Genomic DNA, 25,076 nt, shown 5'->3' with positions numbered 1-25,076 from the left:
AGCAAAGGAAAAGGCATTCATTCTTCAAGTGCTGTCCGAAGGAAGTGTTAGAGCTGTGTGTAGAAACACAGGCAGTTAGAGCTGTTCCTGCGCTCATCAGGTCTCTGCTTGAAGGCAGTCTGGACACCCTTTCTTGTGTTACATGGAGGCCCTTTGCACACCAAGCAAACGCTCTGGCCTGGGATTGTTTTCTGTGATTTTTTTTGGCCATTACTTGCAGAGGTGCTTGCAACAGTTCTTGGGCTTCTCTCTCTCGGATAAAAGCTGTTTATATAGAAATATAGTCCACTCTAAACTATGTGGGGGCTGCTCTAAAACTTCCCATCCATCTATCCTGAGCATTCCTTAGAATTCAAACAGGAGTTACTGGCCTGTAGAAAGCAGACTGCCCCTTGCTGGTTGTAGACCCAGTTCAGCAGAGCACTTTGGCTTGTCCGTTGAGTTGAGTGAAATGCAGGCATGTGCGGAGGGACTTTGCTGACTCGGGGGCTAACTTAGCAGTTTTCCTGCACTGCCCTAGCAGGCCTTTGGGTTCTTGGCCCCTTAGCCAGAAGTCCTCACTTTGGCTGTGGGAACTGAGGCTCAACTGTCAGACTAAGTCTGAAGTGTCTTCGTAGCTGACTCTCCACTCTCAGATATTTCCTCCTCCTCCATGGCCGGTGGGTTTGGGGTCAGTGCTGCTCTTCGTGAGTTTCCAGATGCCCATTTTCCAATGGATTTTTCACTCCATAACTTCCCAGTTGCTCTGTTGGACTGAGGGACTGCCAGTGCTGAGTGGAAATGCTTTCTAAGCCTGGCAGATGATTGAGTCATTGAGGAGGGTAAACCCCGGCAAAACCAAGGGCTGGAATGTTTGTGATCACAACCAAACATGTTCTCAGTGCTAACCCCACACACTGATTCTTGTGGGCTGCCATGAGCGAACCTTCCTGCACATGTTCTTCCCAGCCCCAGTTCCTTTGCATTTTTGCCTTAACTTTGAAATCTCTCTTTATTTGGAGCCCTAAAGCATGGTTCTAATGTGTGGGTTACCTCCCTCTTCTGTCTTCTAGCTTTCAGAGACCAAGATCTTCACTGCCTCCAATGTGTCTTCAGTGCCTCTGCCTGCCGAGAATGTGACAATCACAGCTGGCCAGAGGTGATGGCTTAATATTAATGCAATGGCAGTAGCAATATGGTAGTCCGGGGGCAGGGCATTGCTTCATAGAGTCATAGAACCACGGGACTACAGGGGACCGCAAGGGTCACCTTGTCGAACGCCCTGCCAAGATGCAGGATTTGTTGTGTCTAAACCATCCAGACAAATGGCTATCCACTTGGACAAAATTCAGGAGCTCTGAATAAGTTCACATGGGTTTGAGTGGAAGGGCTAAGTGCTTGGAGCCCAGGTTTGGAAGCCAGGAATTCCCAAGTTCTGTTAGAATTCCTGTCTTCAGCTCATCGGATTCTCCCTTTGTAAAACAGCTTTGAGATTTTCAGAGCAGACTAAGGGATTTAGGCACATCTTCTCTTGATTTTCATGAAAGGCACATGTCTAAATCCCCTAGACTAATTTGAAAGTCTCAGCCAAGATGTTTAATTACTTCACAGGAGGATGTGAGGGTTATTCATGTCTGTAGAAAACTTTGAGTTCCTCCAAAAGGTCCTATCAAAATTCAGAATTATCTCCATAAAGTTTAGATTTATTCTTGCAGACAATTCATTGAGTTCGACATATAAATGTAAGCCATTAACATGTCAGTTGTTGGTCCCAGGAAAACAGTTACATCAGTGGCCTGTTCATTTATTAGTCAAGGTTTCACCTGCTTGGATGCGACACTGTTTTGTGTAACTTCGTAATTTGATTGCCCTGGGTTACTAAGCATAAACCTTTCTGTCTCTGTCCATTATGTTGATTGCCAGACTTTTCTTAGTAGTTTGGCAGGATTAGCTCTGCTTACTCAGCCTAGCCGATAAGTAGCACAGGTGTGCCTTGCCCAGGTGACCATACGTAATAGCTGCTCTTAGGCCTGGTTTTTCCTTTTGGTTACTTGTAGTAGGTATGGGTGGCTGCTCCTTTCAGGCAGTCCTTTGAGATTGCTAGAGACAGTTACTGACTAGTGCTGAGGTAGTGTAGTGTGAATCTCTTTGAGGTCACGGGGGCGGGGAAGGACGTTCTTGGCTGGAATAGAAAGCTAACAACCCTCAAGGGATGGTACGGCTCCAGTTAACCTGGGTGGTTTCATCCTTTTCCTTCTCCCAGAATTGACCTTGCGGTGCTGTTAGGAAAGACACCCTCTTCTCTGGAGAATGAGTCATCAAACCTGGATTCAACCCAGGCTCCTTCTCTTGCCCAGCCGCTGGTGTTCAGCAATTCCAAGCAGACTCCTATGTCCCAGCCTGCATCTGGTAACGCCTTCCCTCATCACAGCATGGTAAGGAAACTGCCACTCACCTTTGCCTAGGCAAGGTAGGGGGCCTGCTGAATTCACCCACCTTCTGAAACCCTCTCTTTAAGTAATAGGGGAGGGGCAGAATGGGTGCACCCATTTAGTTGAGAATCCCCAAGCTGCGTGATTTACAGCTTCAGTCCTGCGCTCATGGCTCCCAGTGTTGTGAGTTCATAGGAATTAGGTGACTGAGCAGGATAACCTCAGTGATGGAGCAGTGTTCGGTCCTGGCTAACCCTAGGCCACGTGCCTCTTTCTCACTACGAAAGGGGAAAAGCGAATCCCACAGCCTCTGAGCAGCTGTGAGCTGTATTGTCTGAAAGGGCGACAAGGTGGTAACCACAGCAAGGGAGCATGCCCCAAGTGTGTCGGAGCAGCTGGGCCTGTGACCATAGCCTTGCTGGGTGTCTCCTGTTCTGTACTTCCCTCTGGATGCTTCTCAGAGAGCTGGTTTCTCCCTCTCAGGGAGACGACTTGTCCCAAGGACAGACTCTGGTTTCAAAGCACCAAAGGTGCCTGTTCCTTAAGGCAGGTGAGTGCTGCCACTCTGCTCTGTCCCGCTCCACTCAATCCCTGCATCTCAGGCTTAGCTTGTGCCGGGTTGGTTCTTGGCCAACCTGCAGCTGCGGACAGGGGTACCCCCAGCCTGGTATGAGCTGAGAGCCCAGCAGTCCTGTGTTGAAGAGCGAAGAAGGGAATTGTTGAAATGCAGCCAGAGAGGTGCCTGGAGCTGGACAACTGGTTCTTCGTGTCACCCTGGCAGACAGATTGGGAGGATAAGGATGGGTGGCATTTTCCAAAGCACCTATGTGACTGGGGAGCAGGAGTCCCATGGACTTTCATTGGCACTTCAGGATTCTTGCAGATTCATCTGTTCCCTTTACTGGAGAGCTCAGCTGTGCTGCATCCATGCCCTAAAACCTGGCATCCCACGTAGTGCAGGGCAAAATACGAGCATAAAGCCTCTCATTATAGACAGCACCCACAGTACATCCACTGGAAACAAAGCCTGTGTGTGAAACATGAAGGGTAGGGGCACTCAGCTTTCCTGCGGCTCAGGGCTGCCCTTGGAAAGCGCGGCCCCTGCTTTTAGTGGTGACTTTTCCTTTCCTTGTTAAAACCCCAGGTGAGCATGCTGGGGAAGGGGTTTGGAGATGTCGGAGAGGCCAAAAGCAGCAGCACCACAGGCTCTCAGTTCCTGGAGCAGTTCAAGACAGCTCAGGCTCTGGCCCAGCTGGCTGCTCAGCACACCCAGCCTGGCGGGAGCAGCACCTCCTCCTCCTGGGACCTGGGACCCCCAGCCCAGCCCTCAGCTCTCGCGCAGTATGGTAAGGCATCGAGGACGCGGTTTCTGGGCGGCGAAGAGTGTGCTGCAGTGGGTGGTGTGGAGGATTCACTTGGGAGTGCGAGCCCTGGAGCCTTTGGGCTCATTGCCGTTCAGAACAAATCACCGGGAGCACACATCTAATTGCCCTCGGATTGGAGAGTAATTATTGCTCATTAAGGCACTCTCAGGGTCTTTCCTTGTCCTTTTTCCACTTCCAGCAGCCGAAATGAGCACATTCTATGTGTCCATCGCACTGGCATCTGTTTCAGCCCTGCCAGCCTGCCACACGGACACCTGCAGGCATCTGCTGACCAGTCCCCTTGCCATTTACGCAGCCTAGCGTGCTCTCTAAGTGCAGAGATCTGTAGAGAGGAGTTTCATGAGCGGTGGCCTCAAGTACTTTGAGTCCAAGAGCTCTCCAGCGGAATAGATCTCAGATACACAGGCATGTGTCAGCCTCCATCTGCTGGAGGGAACTGGGCTGCCAATCTCATCGGGCCCGTTGGAAAGGAAACTAGCCTCTGCTGATGGCTCTCATGCCAGAGGCCAGTGGGGAAAGGAAGCGATTTTCCTGGCCCAGGGGATAGCTATGATACAAGAGCAGCTCTAGCTGTTCTGTGCTTCAAAGGTCTCTCCAAGCCTTGCATGGTCTAGTGTTAATGCAGTTCTTTCAGCTCCTACACGTTGTTTCTTGCTCTGGGGAAATGGCTCTGGCTCAAATATGAGCTGAGGAAAAACTGAGCCCTGTTCCAGCAGCCGCCAGTGTTGGCATCCTCTGAGTGTTTCAGATAAGGAGCCCCAGAGCAGAGGCAGAGAGAATGGGAGTTGTGTTTAGTAAGCCGGGGTGCAGGAGGTGCAGCCATGCTGAGGGGAGGAAGGCCTGGGTGGTGGTCGTGGGGTGCGCAGTAGGTGAAGCAAAAGAATCGGGCAATCAAATGCAGCCAAACTTGCAGAGGAGGGCAGGGAAGCAAAGCCAGGTTTCTGTGAGAGTCGGTGTTTGTGTAAGAGGCATTTGCAGTCATTCTGTGATGGAGAAGCTCTGCTGACTAGATCTGCTTCCTTCCACCCCTAACCTTCATGGCAAGAGCTGCAGGGAGGCCTTATACGCTGAGCTGAAAGGTGGAGTGCTTGACAGGTCAGCACGCTGCCCGTGGAAGAGGGCAGGGGTCTGGTTAGAATGCTGGACTGGGAGTCAGGGCTCCTGGGGTTCTTTTCCCAGCAATGCCCCTGACTCCCTTCGGAGTGGTACTCCCCATGCGCCCATGTAGGGAGGGACCTAATAGCTCCCTGGACATTAACTAACTGTGTGAAGAGCTTTGAGATGCCCAATGAAAGGCTCCAGGGAGGGGCAAGGTCTCAGTCATTTATTTCATTACTGAAACCTAGAAGTGGCGGGACTTGTGTTAGCTCTCACGAAACAACCAGTATTGATCCAGCCTTGTTTTGCGCAGCAGATCTAAAGACCCCAACGGACTCATCAGTTCACAGCCCCTTCACCAAGCGTCAGGCTTTCACGCCAGCCTCAGCGATGATGGAGGTGTTCATGCAGGACAAGCAGCCTGTGGTGACAGCTTCTACAACGGCACCGCCCCCACCATCTTCCCCGCTGCCCAGCAAAACCAACCCTGTTCCCCAGATGTCCCCAGGTTCATCAGACAACCAGTCCTCCAGTCCCCAGCCAGTGCAGCAGAAGCTCAAGCAGCAGAAGAAGAAAGCCTCCTTGACATCTAAGGTATGGGGTGTGTGGGGAGGTGGCAGCGGGATCGAGGCACAGCTGTGTTGGAATTGTAGCAGCCTCCCTCCCTGTTAATGGGAGTGGAGCTGGATTTGACTACCCTGAGTTGGATTAGGCTCTCCAGGCTGAACAGATTCATGTTCACAGCGTAATCCAGAGCACCTGCAGACCACAGGGGCGAGTGTTTTCGAAATTCCAGCAGGGTGAGGGTGGGTGTCACTGAAGTCAAGTCTGGGGTTCTCAGTACCTCAATATCTGACTGCAGAGTCGTAACCCTGCAGACATCTGTGTAGGTGAGCCCCTGTGGCCTGATCCCTGTACTCGGGGGCTGCTGGTCAGCTGACATAGCTCTAGCATCGTGACACTGAAGTGTGGGGCGGGCTGAGGTCAGAGCCCTCCTGTGCACATGTAGAATTTTCTCTGCCCGCTTCAGTCTGATTTGTTGTTCAAGGCGGTTCTCCCTGCAGGCGGCTCACGTGAAGTCCCCTTTGCCCAGTTTGGTTGTCCTTGCAGTGACTTGCCTTTCAGGGACCCCTCCTTCCTTTGCAGATTCCTGCTCTCGCGGTGGAAATGCCTGGCTCAGCTGATATCTCAGGGCTAAACCTGCAGTTTGGGGCATTACAGTTTGGTTCGGAGCCTGTTCTCTCGGAGTACGAATCAACGCCCACGACGAGCGCCTCTGTGAGCCAGTCTCAAAGCAGCCTCTACACCAGCACTGCGAGGTAAAGGCCTGGGGCGTGCAGGGGAACACCCCCAGTGCCTGTGGTGGGCAGAGGCAGGTAGCACTTGCTCCTTTGCCATTAGGGGCAGCCTTGTTTCCAGCTTCATCTGGGTCTCAATGGACCGGCTATAAAGAGCCTCTATGCTCTAACCCATTGCAGGGTCAGGAGGAGAAACAGCTTCATCCTCAGCAGAGGGGCACCTTGTTTGTACTACTGAGATTCTGGAGTCTCCTGTACCAGCCACAGCACAGTGGGGCAGGAGTTTCCTTGGTGTCCAAGCCGCCTGGGTAAATGAGCGCAGGCCAGCACTGCTGACCCTGCAGCCTGCCCCTGCCTGCTCCGGGAGCCCCCTAACTATATTGCATACCAGTAGACCCTTTCTGGCTGGTCTCATAGCTATAAAGGGGGGACAGTGTATGCAACAGTAAACAGTTAAGTTGCCAGTGGACTCATTCAGACAAACCTATGGCTGATTGGCCTGCGGTACTTAAACAGAAAGTAAATTAAGGCAGGTTTCCTGCTGCCGTTAAACCACTCCCTGTGAATAATGAGAGGGGAATCCCCTGCACAACTGCGCCTTGTTCCAGGTGAACAGGTTGTGTGTGTGCTTTCTTCTTCACACTGTAAATACAAATTGTGGAGACTTCTGTAGCAAACAGGGAGAGAGCTGAGCACGTCTGTCCATTCAAACTGAGCGTGCCTTGTCAAATTGAAGGGTTCTCACCCCCTTGCTGTCTAGCTGATCCTCCTTTGGGAGCTGCTGCCACTCCCAGTCCCTAGCAAGTGTGTTGAGTATCCCTTATTACACCACAACTTTGCCCTGATGTAATGCTGAACAGGAAGATGTTGGCCCTTTTGTCCCAGCGGAGTTACTGGGGATGTCTGGCATTCAGGCCGGGGAGTGGAGGAAGCAGTCATGGTTTGTGAGAGTAAATATGCCTTAGGAGCTCTAATGTAAACAGTGACTTACGGCTGACCTGCCTGCCCCAACCCCTTCCTGTGCAAGGTCCGTGGCACAGTAATTCACAAGGGTTTCAGTGATGTCTGGGTTCTGTGCATTTACTGCCCAGAGCTGGGCAGAATGGTGGAAGGGCTGGGGAAGACCTGTAATGTTAGGCAGTTCCTCCTCCAGCCATTGCCGTGTGTCCCCGGTTTATGTGCTTGTCCAGTCTGATTTCAGAATAGCTTTATATCCTCTCTCCTTATCAAGGATGGGGACCTCTGAGTTTGTCAGAAAGGGGAAGACTTGCCTGGATTTTTCACACTTAATTTTATAGAGAGCATTACATCCCCGAACCATTACAGAACCGTTAGCTTAGAGATACTCCGACCTCAGTGGTTCAGGAGCCAAATTAGTGATCAGCATTACCCAAAAGGGTCACAGTTGTGGGAATTCATTGTTTCATTTACTAGAGTGCTATAAATTCATATTTAAACAGCCTGGCCAGGGAAATGTATATAATTCTCACAGCAAAATGACTGACCACGTATTATTATTTTATCAACTGCAGCTGATTAATAACATAGTAAAAGCCTCCTGATTGGTTCATAACTTTAGTTAGTAATTAAATTGCACAGGGGTTTTATATCATGGGCTGCAAATAGCTGCAGGAGACCCATTAAAGAGCTGCTTGCAAGCCTCACTCTGAATATCCCTGCATTAGCGGGTCCTCACAGCCTCCTTCTAAGTACTAGCTCTGTTTTATGGGTGGGAAAGGGAAGCCCAGAGAGATGAAGTGACTTGGCTTGGGCCACGCAGTGAGTCAGTAGCAGTCAGAATGTGGGAGTTCCTGGCTCCCAGTCCAGTGCTCAGTCCACAGCACCACAAGCCTTTTTCAGTGAGAATCTCTCTGTGGCTGGGCCATCCCTCTCCTGGCTGCACTTCTCTGCTGGGTTTGATCAGCTACATTGGTAAGCACATGTAAGCAAAGGCTCGAGGCTGCCAGCCCAGCAAGGTCACTTTGGAGAGAAAATAAACCCCTTCCTTTCTTTCTGTGTAGTGAATCTTCGTCCAATCAAAGCCAGGAGTCTGGTTACCAGGGCGGCACAATACAGACAGCAACGTATACCTCCCAGAACAGCGCTCAGGGACCACTGTATGAACAGAGATCCACCCAGACCAGGCGATACCCAAACTCCATCTCCTCCTCGCCCCAGAAAGACCTGACCCAGGCCAAGGTAGGGAGCTGGCCTTAACTGCCTTCTGGGGCCAGCGCATCCCCTGTCGGTGGTGCTGTCTTACCATGGCAGAGTGTGAAGCCCTGTGTGGAGGGGTGCCTGTAATTCTGCAGCACAGGAAGGGTTTAAGAGAAATCAAAAAGCTGATAACTGGGCCCTGCAGATCACTGCAGAGGGGGAGCCGGCAAACTGGGAGAGCTGAGTGCTCAGCGTTGCTGGCTTGCTATGGAAAAGCCCTCTCTTCTGCTGAGCTAAAGGCTTGCTGCTGTGTAGAGGTGGACCTGATGTCGTCACCACAGGAGGTGATGGTTGTCCGCAAACTGGCCTTGCTCAGGACTGAAGGAGGAGAGGTGGGAGTGGGTCATTTTAAATGGAGAGGTGAGTGAGGAAATCCATGGTTCCTTGATTCCACTGTAACTTCCTTTCAAAATCTGCAACACCAGCTAGAGGCAGGGTCTGTCAATATTTCTTGTAAATTGGAGCTTTATCATTAATTTAGCCCCAAGTAGGCATAGGTGTAATCCTGGGCCTTGTAGCTGCAGTGCGGCTTCCTGGGTACTGTGGTGGAGGGTGCATTTGCAGTGCCAACAGTGGATGATCTAGTTATTTCTTGGGATGGGGAACGTGTGGGATTTTCTCTTTCCTTCCCGTGATCCCGAGTGTCTCCCCTCTCTCTGGCCAAGGGCTACACACACCTTCCACTGGAGCCTGCCACGCCACACCTGGGTTAGCTGCTGAGAGGGGCATTGGTCATGTGCCGCTGCTTGGAGAGTCTGTCCCTTTCTGGTCTTCCCTGCTGGCTTCTCGGGGTGGCCTCTTTGGGTGGGGTGGGGGAATTGCCTCATGGATCCTTTGGTGTCACCTCTTGTCTTGTGGAATCTGATAAATGTGCTGAGAACCCCTCGCTGTTGGCCACATGTCATGTGCATGCCAAATATCAAGAGTCCCCACGCTGAGATTTGTTCACCTTCAGTGAAATTCACTGGTGGCAAAATGAAAACTTACAGACGGTTCTGCTTTTCTCACACCACCTGTGGTACTCACTGCAGAAGGGTAGTGCTGAGCTTGAGACTAGCATGATTCCAAAAGGGCTTGTAGATTCTTATGGATCACAAAACTATCCAGAGTGGGAATAGTTAATGGAACATATGTGTTGGAGGAGATGTAGACCTCCTGATCAGCACTTGAGCCGGTCTCTAACTACTAGGTATTAGGAGGTTTCTTGCACCTTCCTCTGGAGCATTTGTACTGCCCATGGTCCGAGGGGAGCCTGAATGGGTTAGCCTCGTGTCTGATCCAGTCTGATAATTTGTACGGTCCTAGGTCTGCTCCTGGAGCTATTGTGTGGGCCTGGAGGGGGGTTAAACAAAGGCAGAGGGGTCAGTGAAGACAAGCTGTAGCCATCCCAAACTCTCCCCTTTCTTTTCCAGAATGGTTTCAGCTCTGTACAGCCCACACAGTTACAAACCACGCAGGCCGTCGAAGGTGAGTTGCCAGCATGACTCGGGGGTTGGGTTTGCTCACACCACACATTCCCTTGTGTTCCTTTTGGGGGTTGTGAGCAACAGCCTCAATCCACACTGGCAGAAAATTGTCACCTTGCTGGCCTGCTCTGTGCTGCTTGTTTTATTTGCTTACCCTAAAATGTTCTGTCTTTTACCACTTGCCTCTGTGACTTTGGGCAGGTCACTTAACTTGTGTGCCTGTCAAGTGGGACAGTCTATTCCTGATGATGATCCTTGGCCCTTATCAAGGGCTTTTCATTCATAGATCTCAGCTCTGTGTGAAGGTGGATAAGGATCATTGCTTCTGTTTTACTGTTGAGGGAAACTGAGGCACAGAGGTGCAGTGGCTTGACCATGGTCACGCAGCAGGTCAGCAGCAGAGCCAGAAATAAGCCCCAGGTCTCCCATCTCCCAGGTTTGTGCTCTCGCTGCCAGTTCATGCTGCATTCCCTTCCTCCACGGGCTGTTGGGAGGGGGGAATGTTTGCAGGTGGAAAGTGCTGGTGGTGTTCCCAGTGCTCAGAAGACCCCTAACCACAGCTTTCATTCATAGGTGCTCCAGGCCCTGTGGTGAAATCAGATTCCCCCTCTGCCCCCAATATCGCACCTCTGAACGATGCAGTATCCGCATCGTCCCTGCTGACAACAGCCAGCCAGCATTCATCAGCTCTGAGTAGCCTGAACCACACTGAGGAGCTCCCCAGTACGACCACCGCCCAACTCAGCAGGTGAGCTCGGGGCATGTCAATTGCTGGAGAAGCAAAACGCTAGGCCCTGTTCAGAAATGGTGAGTGGAGGGGACCTTTTGGACCACCTGCTGCCATGTGGTGATGTGGTACCCCTCCTCTCTCCAGAGAGGCCTCCAGGATCCCCTCCCTCAGACACCATGAGATGGAACTTCAGTCATTCTGGGCAAGAAAAGGTGTCCCTTCCCCTACCTGGCCAAGGTGTCAGGGAAGCGCTGGCTCCACAAAGGAAAGTGCTCTCAAGGGACCTTCCCCTGAAATGTACCATGCTCTGTGTGCCTGGGAAGCAAGCTCAGCTTTGCTGTCAGGAGCTGGACTGCACTTGGCTTCCGGTCTTGTTGCTCTCTCCATATCTATCATCCATCCCAAATGCGGTCTGGTCCTGCACCTGACATCTCCTGTGGAGGGAGATAATGGAGCTGTGTGGTAGCATTGGAGGGGTAGTGAGCCCTGCTGTCTAACTCTGCAGTTGGCTTGACAGCTTTTTCTCGCCTCCTGCAGCACGTTACCCACCCAGCAGAACAGCCTCTCTTCGTCTACGTCCTCTGGGCGCACATCAACGTCAACTCTTCTGGTGAGTCCAGATGCTGCAGTGCAGATCTGCTCAGGCACTGAGCGCCTGTTACTCTGGCCCCACTCACTGGAAATATGGGCGCACCATCCCCTGTGAAAGCCAGGCCCTGATGCAGCAGCAGGCGATGTGTATAGCATAGATCTGGTGGCAAAACTGCCCACAGCCAAGTAACGAGTGCAGCCTGTCAGAGATGGGATGGGACTCAGCCAGGCTGGCCAGCGATCTAAAGGTTATGGGGGAGAGATTTGTTTCAATATATTGCATGCCTGTTCATGGCTCTAGGCAGGATGAGGCCTGTTTGTCGCATACCAATAGCTCCTTACTAGCTTGCTGTAGCCATTAAGGGAGAAGTGTATGCCACAGAAACCTGGAGTTGCAACCAGATGCATTCAGACTAGACTGTGGCTGATTGAACTGCAGTGCTCCGACATACCGACCGCTGGCAGTGCGGAAATACTGAGCCCAGTGCTGCTGGTGCTCACAGCAGAATGAAATTCTTCCCACTCCACGGCATGCATTCAGTCACTGCTCTCCGGGGGTTGCTCCAGAGTTGCCTTCATCGTGTTTAAATACCAGGCGGAGGCTCCGGACGGTTTGCTTATGGGGGCACTGTTGGGAGCGGGGGTGGGCGTCTCTGGGACGTGGCACTTAACCCAGTAACACATGGGATGAGCAGCACCTTTCTCTTGGTCTCTCTCGCAGGACTGTATTGTTCCCCGTCTGCTGGGGAAGGCTCCGGGCTCGCTTAGGGGTTTTGCTTCCTTTTTAATTGTGGGTTCTCTCAGTACTGTCCCTTCCAAACCGAAGGGCCTTTTCTTCCTGTATCAGTAGCTTGAAGAGCCTTGTGTCCTGGCCTGAATGTTGGGGTGGTTTTTCGTGCTGGCTGTTGGGCAGCCAGTTCCCCAGATTGTGACTGTGGCAGTTTGACATTAGAGGATCTCACCGGAGACGGAGTCTGAACAGGGAACCTGCCACAGGGACCGCTCTTTGTGCCACTTGCACAATAGGTGACTGGGTGTGAAGAGCAAACAGCATCTTGTTTCAGCGGCTTTTCTCACCCCTCTTGTCACTGTTCCCAGCTGCCCCTTTCGGGGTGCTGGAGGGGTAGAGGAGCCCTTTAAACCTGGGATTGTAAGATTTGCCCTGGTGGCTGAGGGGAGGTTTCGGGGTGGGTTTTGTTTTCCTAGTGTAGGTAAACTCCCCCATCTTGTGACTTTTGGAGATGCCCAGTCGCTGCGCCGGATTTCCATGGCCGCATTTAGTTCTGCCTGCAGCCATGTGGTATTGTTCGATAGCTGGAGACATGTAACTAGAACCAGGCCTGCACTTTGGGAGAGCCCAGCTGCAGAGCGGCATGCCCAGTGCAGGAGCAAAGTCCTCGCTGCAAACAGCTGCTGCAGTTAGGGATTTCCAGGTTCAGCAGCTGTTTGCACCCTCCCCCCTGCATACTGCTCCTCCTGCAGGGTGGTTGTTCGTCCTGCTTGGCTACATGGAGACTGCCTGGGCCTCTAACTCTCTCTCTCCCCACCCCCCTTTAGCACACTAGTGTGGAGAGTGAAGCAAGCCTCCATTCTTCTGCTAGCACTTTCTCCACCTCCTCCAGCACCGTCTCGGCTGCCCCACCTGTGGTCAGCGTCTCCTCCAGTCTTAGCAGCGTCAGCAGCCTGGGCTTGAGCCTCAGCAGCAACTCCACAGTGACAGCCTCCACCCGGAGCTCTGTTGCAACAACATCAGGTGGCGGGGGGCTGCCTGCAGTGGGGGGGAGGGTGAGAAGCTGATCTGGTACTGCGGGGGGCGGGGGGGCTGCACGTGGTGGGGGAAGGATGAGAAGCTGATCTGGTACTGGGGGAGGGGGGGCCGCATGTGGTGGGGGGAGGGCTGATTTGATCAGTGTTTTTTTCACTGTGTAACTGTGTTTTTCCTCCTTCAGGAAAAGCCCCTCCCAACCTCCCTCCTGGAGTTCCTCCATTGTTGCCTAATCCGTACATCATGGCTCCAGGGCTGTTACATGCCTATCCGGTGAGTGGGGCTCTGGGGAGCTGGCTGCAGAGGTGCGGCATGCCAGTAGATCCTTCCTAGCTCTCTCTGTAGCTAGAAAGGAGGGACAGTGCATGCCAGAGGAATCAGAGTTGGTACCAGATGCAGTCAAGCAGACACCACCTGGTTGAACTTGCAACATAAAACTCTTACAAAAGGCTAATCAATGGGGCTGCACCAGGGCTCAGCTAGTTTGGAGGCTCCCCTCCTGGGAAAAGGCCCTGCGGGAGGGAGCAGTGCGTCTGTGTGCAAACAGGGGTAAGTGTCACTTGGTGGAGATGACTGCAGGGGTATTCTTGGTGGAGGACTCTGTCCGAGCTGCCTGCTCTGTGGTGTGCTAACCTCCAGCAAGTAGGGCATGTACAGACATCCCCCACCCGCATCCAATGCAGAGCGAAGAGCCCTGGGTCCCAGCCTGGTCAGCCAGCAGCACCTATTGATCCAAGGTCCCTGGGAGCGGAGGTTTGGAGCAGTGCCAGCTCCTTGGTGGGTTAACGTGCAAACAGCTGGAATGGGAAGTGGGTGGCAGTGGGACACTAGGACTTACCACTGAGCTTTCTCCTTACGGTAGAGAAACAGGAGCACTGAGTGCAGTGCCTCTACTGGAGAATTGTCCCCGAAGCTGGGAACCAGGGTGACGGACTGAACCGAAGATCTTAGCCGGGGTGCTCAGTTTTTCCATACCAGCCCCCGTTCTGTCGGGTGGTTGCGAGGCGCCCCTCTTGGTCAAGAGCCCACAGTCTTAGCTATGTGTGTGTATATGTGTGAAACTAGATAAGTTACACACTTCTGCAAACTACTTACAAACCAGGATTGTCCCACCGATATTTGATGAGCCATACAATCCCATGTGGCACCACATCTCTCAGCCGCGAACTAGAGATCTTTGACCAGGTCCCGTAGCGGTTTCTCTCGTTCCAGTCATTCTGTCTCTTGTTGTCATGGGGGCTGGTCTTCATTCTTGGTCATATAATTATCTGGACTATGGTCATTCAGATCTGGCTACTTGGTAATGAGCTGTAAGATTTGTGTACCTAATGCAATCTCCTGCTCCTTTCTTAGCCACAAGTGTATGGTTATGACGACTTGCAGATGCTTCAGACGAGATTCCCATTGGTGAGTATGTAAAATAAGATATGTAAGGCGCTTCTCTAGTCCCAGCAGCTGGCCTGTATCTCTGGACCTGACCAGTGAATCCAGACAGGCCTGCCAGGTTGTAAAGTATTCGTGAGAGACTAGGAAAATGGGATTCCATATGTATACAGCTGTGGCGCTTTCTGTAGAGGTCACTTTAATCAATTTGTGATCAGTTCAGCTCCTCCAGGTGTTCTCTGGCACTTGGGAATCAGTAGCATTAATTATTTGGTCAGCAGCGATGATTGGGACAGTAGGTTTATGAAGCCGAGTCCAAAGCAAGCAGAGCTCCGCTCACTGTGAGTGGCGGATGGTGCTGGCTGGACTGACCTTCTCTGGAGACAGAGGGACTGCTTGCCCCAGGGATGTGGTACATGGTCTGCAGAAGAGAGGTTATTCTTGTTCCCATGGCTATGATGCTGCACGTACAGTCCTGGACCTTTTAAGACCATGCATACCAGTAGACCTTTTCTAGCTCTTCTAATGGCCAGACGGGGGATGGTAAATGCAAGAGAAAATCCGGAGTTGCTACCAGATGCAATCAGCCTACCATGTGACTGATCTGAACTGCATTACTCCAACACACTGGACTGTTGCAGCCTGGAAATCCTGTTTCTCCAAGAGGCCCACCTTTGTAACAGTATGTAGTTTATTGCGCTTTCTCCCTGTCTCTTTTAGGATTATTACAGCATCCCATTCCCTACCCCCACCACCCCGCTGACTGGAAGAGATGGCAGCCTGAGCAGCAATCCGTATTCTGGTAGGAGGGAGGCACTTGTCCCTCGTGTTTGGGGTGGCTTGGCTATAGTGTGAGCACTGGGGCAGTGTTTTCTTCTGAAAGCAAGATCTCCGTATGCATGAGGTTTAAACACTGCACCTGGAAGCAGCCAAGCAGGGGAGCTCTTAGATTCTGGATGCTCCACGTGGCAGGCTCTGCTGGAGCCTCTCCGACTCCAGCACTCCAGCTCAGCCTGGTGTGTTTCTCCAGATGAGTGTGCGGCATTTCCTGTGCACTGCCCCACTGGGACTAGCACTGTGCAGTTCTAGCCTCGGGAGTGCGGGGGTGGCCAGCGGAGCAGGCACTACCCGTGGCTTGCGGCGATTATCCAGCTTGGGGGCTTTATTCTCTTTTGGTCCCTCTGACAGTCCCGTTTCTGGTGTTACCATGACTGGACACCTCATTGCAGCAAAATATCTAGAGGGATCCATTTAGCAGGGAGATGAAGAGCTGCCTGTCTGGCTTGGCAAAGCAGAGTCTAAGCAGGGGAAGGTACAATTGGCAGATACACATAGGGGGTAGAAACATAGGAGGGACAGGAATGCTGAGAAGTAACAGTATGAAATTCAGGCTGAATAGCTGGAAAATCAGCTCTTTTGGGCTGTGGAAGAGTCTCCCAAGGGAAGAGTCAGGTGGGGCATTTAAAAACTTGACTGGGCAACACACTAGCAAATATGCCCTAGGGTCAGTCTGGAGCTGGAATTAGGAGGGGCCACCTGGCCTAAAAGGGGCTTTCCACCCCAACTCCAGCACTGAGGCCTGCAGTTAGCTCCTTTAGCTGCTTGTCTTTGCTTTCCTGTGCATCGCTTGTCCTCCTGCTTCAGGCAGGAAGTGCTTTGGACCAGCCCCCTGACCTTAGAATCCCAGCCCCAGGCTGACGGGCCGTCGCATGCATAATTTGCCAAGTTAGCACTGGAGCCATAATTAGCATTTGTGGCTGTCCTGGAGCTGGCACTCTGCAGAAGTCACTGCCTTACTGTGTGCACTCTGAATGGGGAGAGTGTTTGCAGGGAAGAGCAAGCAGGTGCTCTTAAAGAAATGCAAATGGAGGCTTTCCAGACCCCTTGGCCTGTGCCCAGTCTCCAGGGCCAGCTGCTCGCAGGAGCAGAGGAAGTGATATTTGCGAGTATTCTCTGCAGGTCATTGGGCCCCTGCAAGGGTACTTGCTTCTCTGCCATGGCATGGAGAGGACGGAGTGTGAGCAGCACTGTAAAAAGAAGCTATTCACATCTTCAGCTGGTCAATATCTGACTCCCCTGTTCAATGAGATCCGAGCACCAGGCAGCTACTGGCTGACGGGGCAGGGCTCTTAGGGTACGTCTACACTACACTTTAGACACCCGTGGCTGACTCGGGCTAAGGGGCCATTTAACAGTGGTGAGATACTTGGGCTGCAGCCTGAGCTTTGAGACCCTCCCACCTTGTAAGGGCCTAGAGCCTGGGCTGCAGCCCAAACTCCTACACTGCAGTTAAGCAGCCCATGAGCCTGAGCCCCGCAGGCCCGAGTCAGTTGGCCTGGGCCAGCCATGGGGTTGTAACTGGAGTGCCCTTACATACCCTTACAGCTTGGGGTCACTCGTGAGCCTGCTGCTTTGTTCTGGGCCCGTTCCAAACTGAGTTTGGAATTGCCATAAACTCCGGGACGCTACTTGTGAGATCCTGGTGTGTCTGGCGCTCAGGCTGCGAGTGGGGCCTGCAGGAGTTTCTCAGACAAACCCCAGTGTCAGTGGGTCTCGCTCCCCTGTGTGGGGGTTGGAGTATGAAGGCCAGAGGCTGCTATAAGAGCTTGTTGAGCACTTCAGCAGGACACTATGTCATGTAGTTTAGTCCCTGGGGAGCTGATTACAGGAACCCATCTCCCTTTAGGGTCTGTTTGCCTGTGGGTTGCTCCTTGAGGGGCACAGAGGACAAAGGGGCTTTGGGGAAAGCAATTGGTTTAACAATCCAGCCTTGCATGCTGCATGGCTGCTGTGTGTCTGTAGGTCCTGCTGCAGAGGGGTCTGAAATGAATTCTCGGTGGCTGCGGGGAAGGGTCGTATGTACCGGGCCCCTTTGATTTAATGGCTTGGAATCCTCAAAGGATCATCTGGAGGTTGGGGCAGGGGCCTGCGTTCTGTTCCTGGTTCTGCAGCTGTCACTCTAGGACCCTGGGCAAGCCAGCTCCCCTCCCTGAGCGTCACGCAGCAAGGTTAAGGCTCACCAGCCCCGCACGGGAGGTTGAAGCCTATTGTTGGCAAAGTTCTTTGAGATCCTTGGGTGAAAGGTGACCAATGCAAAGCAGTCGATCCCAGTCACTCACTTGTCTGTCGCTCAGCCCGGTGGCCTCATTCCCACCCGCCTCCCTCTCTGCTCCAGGTGACCTCACGAAGTTCGGCCGAGGCGACGCCTCCTCCCCTGCTCCAGCAACAACTTTGGCGCAGCCTCAGCAGAGCCAGACGCAGACACACCATACCACGCAGCAGACGTTCCTGAACCCAGCTCTGCCTCCTGGCTACAGTTACACCAGTCTGCCATACTACACAGGGGTACCAGGGCTCCCCAGCACCTTCCAGTATGGGCCCGCCGTGTTCCCTGTGAGTGCTTCCCTCTTTCCACACCTCGTGGGGGGGGGGCAGGGCATAGAAGCCTGGCTGGCCCTGTGCTCACCATCCTGGCCCCTTCCTTTCTCTAGGTCGCTCCTACCTCTTCCAAGCAGCATGGTGTGAATGTTAGCGTCAACGCATCAGCAACCCCTTTCCAGCAGCCCAGCGGCTATGGCTCTCATGGATACAGCACTGGTAAGAGACGCTCGGTGGGCAGTCAGTCGGTACGTCTGTAACATGTGGAGGGTTGTCAGGGGGGTCACAGGAGAGGAAATGGGCAATTGTCCCGGGCTGGAACAAACTAGTCCACTGAGCCCTGCCTGTGCTGGGCTGCCTGACCGCCACAGACACTACCTTTCCACCTTGGGTCTCTCTGGGCTGCTGTTGGAAACAAAGTGCAGCTGCGGTCTGGACAAACACCACTTTCAATCCCAGGCCGGGAGATCCACCAAAAATCATCCTTGTGTCAGACTGCACCGAGCATTCCTGGGACTGACTTCAAGAGTCCTGGGGCTACGTGGGCATTTACACCTCATGGGGAGGGCACCTGCTGGCTAATTAGAAGCAGTGCTGTGGGGCGACTTGTCCATGAAGATGCTGGGATGTCCTCTCTGTTTATGTACAGACACCTTGTTCTTGGTGGATTGCCCACTGGTGGGTAAGAAGAGGGACTTTGCCCAGAGAAGAGTAAGGGCCCAGAGCGCTTCGTGGCAGTGACTTGTAAGATGTTCATGTGCGGCTCTAGAGGGGTGGCCAGGACCCCTGGCACTCTGAATCAAGCTTAAGTGAATTCTTCTTGCTCTCCCGATTGTCTGTGACTTCTAGCCTGGATGTACACTTTCAGAGCTGCTGCAGGATTTAGCCATCAGATGAGTGACATGGCTGATGTTTCTCTTTCCCATCTGCAGCAGCATCGAGAATGGACTCGAGGAGAGACATAGCTCTGATGCACCCTTGTGCAGCATATTGATTCTTCTTGACCGGCCCAGCCATATCCCTGAGTTTGTTTGTATGAGATGCACGGAGCACTGCACACCCTTCCAGAGAGTCACGTGCTGGATTGCTGGCTCCCTGAGCATCGCTCTCAGAGACTGATAGCGTTTAAAGCTAGCAGAGACCATTAGATCATTTAGTCTGACCTCCTGTATGTGTCACAGGCCTGAGAATTTCACCCACATACCCCTGTAGTGAGTCCAATAACTTGTGTTTGGCTAAAGTGCATAATCCTGAAAGGTAGCAGGGCTTAGTCTGCAGACCTCAGGAGCTGGACAGTCCACCCCCGCCCTTGGCAGTTTGCGGGTGATTAACTATTGGAACACTGAGAAACACTTGTGCCGAATTTCTAAATTACATTTGTCTGGCTTCAGCTTCCAGCCATTGGTTCTTGTTCTGCTGCCTCTGCTAGATTGAAGAGCCCTTCGCTACTTGGGATTTTCTCCCTGTGAAGGTCCACACACGTCATCAAGTCACGCTTTGATCTTTTGGATGAACTGAACAGATCAAACTCTCCGAGTCTCTCGCTGTAAGGCATTTTCTTCATCCCTCAAATCATTTCAGGGCTCTGCACTTTCTCCATGTTTTCAGCTTCCTTTTGAAATGTGCACACGAGAACTGGATGTGATATTCCAGCATCGAGCTAGTCAGTGAAGTATAGAGGTGAAATCACCTCCTTTCTCCCTAAGTCCAAGGATGGCATCCGCCCTTTTTTGCCACAGCATCACACTGGGTGCTCGTGTTCAGTTACTTATCTGCTATCAGTCACTACCTCTGAGAGAGAGCCCCCGTTCTGTAGGGAATTACTTGTTTCTAGTTGTATAATTTTCTATTCAAACCCACTTTGTTTGAATGGCCCAGTTTACCAGACAATCCGGATTGCATTGTATGACTGCCCTGTCCTCCTCATTGTTTATATCCCTGCCAGTCTCTAGTTCATCATCAGTGACTTTATATTTGTTTCCAGTTCACTGGTGAAAATGTTGAACAGGGTCCGACTTAGTACCAATCCCATAGAAACACTCCCATTGACGACGACTGTTTGAGATGTCAGCCAGTTCTTAATCCATTTAACGTGTACTCCACTGGTATTGTGTAGTGTCAGTTTTTCCATGAGAAAGTCGTGGGGCACGAAGTCAAACACCTTCCAAAAGTATATTACATCTCTGCATTTACCTTTATCACCCGAACTTGGAATCTCAAGGAAGTAAGGCTTGTTTGACAAGACCTATTTTCTGTAAAACCACATTGACTGGCATTAATTATATTCCTGTCCTTTAATTCTTTTTCTCAATTGAATCCCGTATCAGCTTTTCCATTATTTTGTCTGCGATTGATGTCAGGGTGGCTGGCCTGTAGTTACCCAGGTCATCCTGCTTGCTTTTTCTTTTTTTAATGTTGGCACAATATTAGCATTCTTCCAGTCCTCTGGAATTTCTTTAAGATTTCTGCACATGTGTTGACAGGCTGGGCTTTGTCTGACACCAGACAGTATGTGCTGTCTCTGCTGGGCTTTTACAAATGGCAGGTGTGTCTAGTGTTTGTGCACAGCATCAGGGTGAGAAGGCTCAGCTGGTCTGTGTCCTCCACCATGACCTATAAATCAGAGTAATTCTTGATGCTGCGCTGGCCCGGTGAGTCTGCTGACCCTGTCCTGGCAGCCCACTGTCATATCTCTTCCCCCCAAGACCCTGAGCGACAGCACCTGTTGCTCTGTGATGCCAAAGTCTGGACCTGGCATGTAGTTTGCTGTGAAGTTGCTAGCTGACATGAAATCTCAACCCATCTGGTGAAGTTCTGTGCGTGTCTTGGCTCTCAGTCCCCATGAATGTTGCACACAAATCAAGGACTTTTGCTAGCACTGGGCCCGGGTGTGTGTTAGACTCACCCCGCCCCTAATGAGTGTGGTGTATTAAGGGGCTACCCTGCCCTTTCTGTGCCTTGTAGGGGTGGGAATGTGGTCTTGTCTAGCTGCGTCATCCCTGCTGCCCCCAGAATGCTATGGCCACAGCCCTCTTGCTCTCAGCCCCACGTCCTTGGTTGCGAAGCCCTGGCTAGTTCAGGAGATGGGGAAATGTTCCATCCCCTTCGTTGCGGCAGCCAGGATATCCTGGAAATGTTGCGCTAGAAGGGACTTCAAGAGGTAACCAAGTCCCGCCCCCTGCACTGAGGTAGGGCCAAGTAAACCTAGACCAGCCCTGACTGTTCTCTGCACCAGCGTTAGCAAGGTGCGAAACGGCTCCAAGCAGGAGGGCTGGGGTGTTGGGCCATCTCCTCAGCACACCCCTTAGTGGTGCTGAGGCTGCCTGGTGACAGTGTGTCAGCTCTGAGGGCATGCCCCTGCGGAGTGCACAGCCCAGGGAGCGGGCACCAGTGGAACGGGAGAGATGAGGAAATGGCAGCTGTTAGCCATCCACGGCCACCCGTTTCTAAGGTCAAAGCCCCTCTGGGGACTGTTGTCTGGAAGGACAGAGCTGCTCTGCCCTTTGTAGGAGCCCCTGCCGGGTGCCGTCTGGCAACTCCCACAAAGCAGCGGATTTCTTCTGGTATAATCAGGTTGAGGCAGGGGGGTGGGAGCAGGGTGGGGTGTCTGAGGCCAAGGCATTCAAGCTGGGAATGACAGATTCTCCACTCTCCTGAGAAGGGGCTTCCTCCTGCCAGGTGGGAGCTCTCTCCAAACCCCACCTGGAGTGGGGGACTCCAGTGGCTGCATCCAGTGCTGTGGCTCCTTCCTGCCTGGGAGTGGTGCTGGTTCACCTGGTAACCTCAGGGTGCCCACCCCTGCCCTGCCTGTTGACGGGAGCTCCTGCCTGATGCTGACTTTTGGGTTCCTCCCTCCACAGGCGTATCCGTGACATCCAGTAACACGGGAGTGCCAGACATCTCGGGCTCAGTCTACTCCAAGACCCAGGTTGGTATCTCGTCCATAGTCTCTGGGCAGATAGTAGCTGGTGGGGGGAGTGGGGGTGCTCCAGGGGGACCTGTGCCAGGCTTTGTGGGAACTGCAGGCCTGTCTGGGTGTCTGCACTGCAGCTAGGAACGTGCCTCTTGGTCCAGTTAGACACTTGCACTAGCTTGGCTCGAGCTAGTGCACTGCGAGCCGCTGCCGACGGTGCTGGCTGGACTGAGAAGCACGCTCCCAGCTGCAGTGTAAACATGCCCTCTAATGCAGTGGGCTCTGTGGGGCGATTGTTTCTCCACCCGGAGGCGATCCGGCTGGGCGGGATTTGAGAGAGCGGCAGGAGATGTTTTGGGGTTGGGAAACGTCTCCCGTCTGAAGCATGCCGGGTGAAAGAGCCCTCGCCCTGCGCCTGAAGACGCCGCGGCCACAGCTGTGTGTAGCCACTGGTGCTGGGGAGATGCAGGCGTGTGCTAGCGTAGCCCTGCCTGGCGCCCCTCACCCCCCCGTGGTGTCTCCTTGGCAGCAGTCCTTCGAGAAGCAGGGATTTCACACTGGAACCCCAGCAGCCTCGTTCAACTTGCCTTCAGCATTAGGCAGCGGTGGCCCCCTCAACCCCGCAACGGCCGCAGCGTACCCACCAGCGCCATTCATGCACATCCTCACCCCACATCAGCAGCCCCACTCGCAGATCCTCCACCACCATTTGCAGCAGGACGGCCAGGTAAGCAGCCCCCCAGCCTCCTGCCGGGTTATTTCCTAGGGCTCTCTCTCGCTCCCCTGGCCCCCCTTCCCTTCTCATGCCCCACAGCGGACACATGCAGACACGCGGTCACATGCACACACTCGTTCATGCCTGCACATACACACACGGCCTGTGAGAGGAAGAGGTGAGGAAGGCCCGGGGTGCACTCAGCTGGGGGGTACTCAGCGCCACCCCATTGCTGCTGGGCCGTACCAGGTACGTTCAGCCATTGCCCCTCCCCCCGGGAACATACCTGGTACGTCCTGACCTCCCCGTTCCTTGCAATGGCGGCTCTGCAGGCCAGCAGTGGAGGGGTTAATGGCCACCCCCACGATCCCGCCGTAGCTGTCAGGTCTAACCGTGGATTTCTATTGTCATAGTTTGTCCCTTTATTTTCCATATCCTGGCACTGCAACAGCTTCCATATTTGCAGATGATTCTGTGCTGCCAACGCCAGCAGGAGGACCAGGTAATGAACCTCTCTGAATGGTAATGCCTTGCCCCTCCCCACGCTGCCCCCTAGGCCCCTCAGCCCCCAATCAGCCCTTCATACGCTCCCGAACCCCCTATGGCCGCACCACCCTGCCAGGCGAGGAGGGAGGCCCTCAGTCAGTAAGTGCGCACACACTCACACCCGCGGCACAGACACACACGCCCATGCTCACACCTGCCCGCCCCCACCCCCGGTTCCCTGAGCCGCAGCCCTGGCGGAGCCCTCCAGCTGCTGCTGTGTGGTGGTGTTGGAAGCATTCCTGGTCTGGAGGAAGATGCGCGGAGTGGCTCATGGGGAAGGGGGAGGCGGGGGGCCCAGCTGGGTCGGGGGCTGTGGGCTGGTGTCAGCCTGCTGCACTGGGCTAGAGCCGTGCCGGGGCGGAGGGCCGCAGCAGGTTGGCACCATAGCTGCCTTGTGCAGCCCAGAGCGATGCTGTGGCCTGGAGCTCACCTGGCATGGTGAGCATGGGGCAGCTCTCCTGGAACTGGTCTCGCAGGTCTGCAGCTCGTGTTGTTAAGCGCCGGTGCGGGACTCCTGGGTTTGAGGGCAAGGCACGGCCTGGCATGTGGTGCGCAGAGCAGGCCGGGCTCAGGACCCTGGGGATTCTTAGGGCTTCCAGCTCGCCCCAGTAACCCTCTGCTTCCCCTCCAACCCCCCTCAGAGCGGCACCGGACAGCGCAGCCAGGGCAGCTCCATCCCCCAGAAATCCCAGGCCAACAAGTCCGCCTACAACAGCTATAACTGGGGCGCCAACTGAGGCTGCAGCGGCCCTGCGCACCTCGCCACTCGCTTCTGGAAGAGAAACATACCGAAAACGAGGACAAAGGAACCCGGGGAGGAGGGAGCGCCCCCTATCCCCCGGCACAGCGCCAGCAGCCCCCGGGGCAGGCCGGCCACTTGGCTCTGCATTGTGTCTGTTTTCAGCCACCTTTCCTGTTGTATGTAATATAGAATTTGTATTCTCTCTCTCTCTCTCTCTCTCTCTCTCTCTCTCTCTCTCTCTGCATTCAGACTGAACCGTTTGCCGTAGGGGCCTTTTTTGGTTTTTACTCCTTTCTCTCCCCCACTTCTCCCCCATCCTGCTGCCCCCTGACCCTGGTGGACCTAAAGGAGTGGAAAGCTGCAAGCCCACCTACAGCAAACCCCCTTTAATATTAGGAATAAGAACAGTAATTGATATGAACAGCATTGTCCGATGAATTAGTTGAAGTGTTTTTTGTACTGTGTTCTAAATTTAATGGATAAATGTGTCTTGTATATAAAAACGAAAACCCCACGCCGTCCTGGAGTCCTCATTTCCTCAGCACACTCCACTGCTCCCACAAACCCAGGAGGGTACGTGGAGGGAAACCCCTCTTTATTTTAAGTTCTCCATCTGCCCCCTTCCCCACAGTGGGCCCCAGGCCAGGCCCTTCGCCTCCCCCCTTGCACGCTGTAAGTATATTCTGCTTTTGGGTTTTTTTGGTCTTTTTTTCTATGCAGTCCAGATCTTGTATTTTTCAGTTGGAACTGGTCACTTCAAATGAAGCCCCCGTGCGGGTTATTTACTAAAAGAGAATAAAGATCACAAAGTGATGTGTGTATTTTTTAATACCTACCTTCTGAGCCTTGATCAGGATTTTTGGCAGTGGTCCTTGGAGCACGTCATGGATGCTGGAGAGGGAAAGCAGCGGGCCGGGCCCTGTCCCAGTATATTGATGGGTAGTGGAGGAGGCCAGGCCTGCTCCGTCTCTGGGCCTGCATGTCCCCTTTTTGTCTTGAGCTGCTGACCCTCCCCTCTGTGGTCCCCAGGCATCTCTGCCCTTTCGAGGGCACTCATCTTGGTGGGCCCAGGTGCAGGCATGTTCTCCTGCCCAAGGCGAAGCAGTCACTGGCTGCAGGCGGTGACCCAATGGGGCTGCTCTCTCGTTAGGAGGTCTTTGGTTAGTCCCCACTCTGAGGTTGCCTGTCTACCGCATGCCACTGCCAGATGGGCAGGCCCAACCCCTCCTTACTGCCCCCTGTCTAAGGCTGTGCAGGGGTTCTGGCCTGAGTCCCCCAGGGCCATTCCCCCACTGTGCCTCTTGCAGGGGATGGTGCAGGAGTCTCTTGGGCAGAGGCTGCCACCCAGTGGTGACTAATAGACTAGCTATTGCTGACTTCCCTGCATGGGGAGGATGGGGCTGGCTTTACAGACCCCACACTGAAATCCCCGTCTGGC

General features: G+C 53.4%; 1 protein-coding gene across 22 annotated transcripts in view; it reads left to right on the top strand.

The window, feature by feature from the left end:
• UBAP2L (ubiquitin associated protein 2 like) overlaps nucleotides 1-24,408 on the top strand; it is a 43,316-nt gene extending 18,908 nt beyond the window's left edge. For 3 of the 22 annotated variants that reach the window (XM_074938325.1, XM_074938320.1, XM_074938321.1), the window contains exons 11-29: nucleotides 1,053-1,138; nucleotides 2,243-2,414; nucleotides 3,556-3,757; nucleotides 5,208-5,488; nucleotides 6,041-6,213; nucleotides 8,214-8,391; nucleotides 9,822-9,876; nucleotides 10,449-10,623; nucleotides 11,143-11,215; nucleotides 12,754-12,949; nucleotides 13,146-13,234; nucleotides 14,315-14,368; nucleotides 15,065-15,146; nucleotides 17,520-17,737; nucleotides 17,836-17,941; nucleotides 21,583-21,650; nucleotides 22,165-22,362; nucleotides 22,802-22,852; nucleotides 23,538-24,405. In XM_074938325.1, the coding sequence (XP_074794426.1) occupies nucleotides 1,053-1,138; nucleotides 2,243-2,414; nucleotides 3,556-3,757; nucleotides 5,208-5,488; nucleotides 6,041-6,213; nucleotides 8,214-8,391; nucleotides 9,822-9,876; nucleotides 10,449-10,623; nucleotides 11,143-11,215; nucleotides 12,754-12,949; nucleotides 13,146-13,234; nucleotides 14,315-14,368; nucleotides 15,065-15,146; nucleotides 17,520-17,737; nucleotides 17,836-17,941; nucleotides 21,583-21,650; nucleotides 22,165-22,362; nucleotides 22,802-22,852; nucleotides 23,538-23,633 (2,553 nt within the window). In that variant the 3' untranslated portion in view covers nucleotides 23,634-24,405. Of the gene's footprint in view, nucleotides 1-1,052; nucleotides 1,139-2,242; nucleotides 2,415-3,555; nucleotides 3,758-5,207; nucleotides 5,489-6,040; nucleotides 6,214-8,213; nucleotides 8,392-9,821; nucleotides 9,877-10,448; nucleotides 10,624-11,142; nucleotides 11,216-12,753; nucleotides 12,950-13,145; nucleotides 13,235-14,314; nucleotides 14,369-15,064; nucleotides 15,147-17,519; nucleotides 17,738-17,835; nucleotides 17,942-21,582; nucleotides 21,651-22,164; nucleotides 22,363-22,801; nucleotides 22,853-23,537 lie in introns of all 22 variants that reach the window. The other 19 variants (XM_074938340.1, XM_074938336.1, XM_074938329.1 and 16 more) reach the window with 13 other exon arrangements.
• The last annotated feature ends 668 nt before the right edge of the window (nucleotides 24,409-25,076 follow it).

Source organism: Natator depressus, chromosome 24 (assembly GCF_965152275.1).
Source record: "Natator depressus isolate rNatDep1 chromosome 24, rNatDep2.hap1, whole genome shotgun sequence".
In the NCBI taxonomy this organism is placed as follows: domain Eukaryota; kingdom Metazoa; phylum Chordata; order Testudines; family Cheloniidae; genus Natator; species Natator depressus.
Note: the sequence above shows the minus strand (reverse complement) of the source record. Positions and strands in the feature narration are given on the sequence as shown.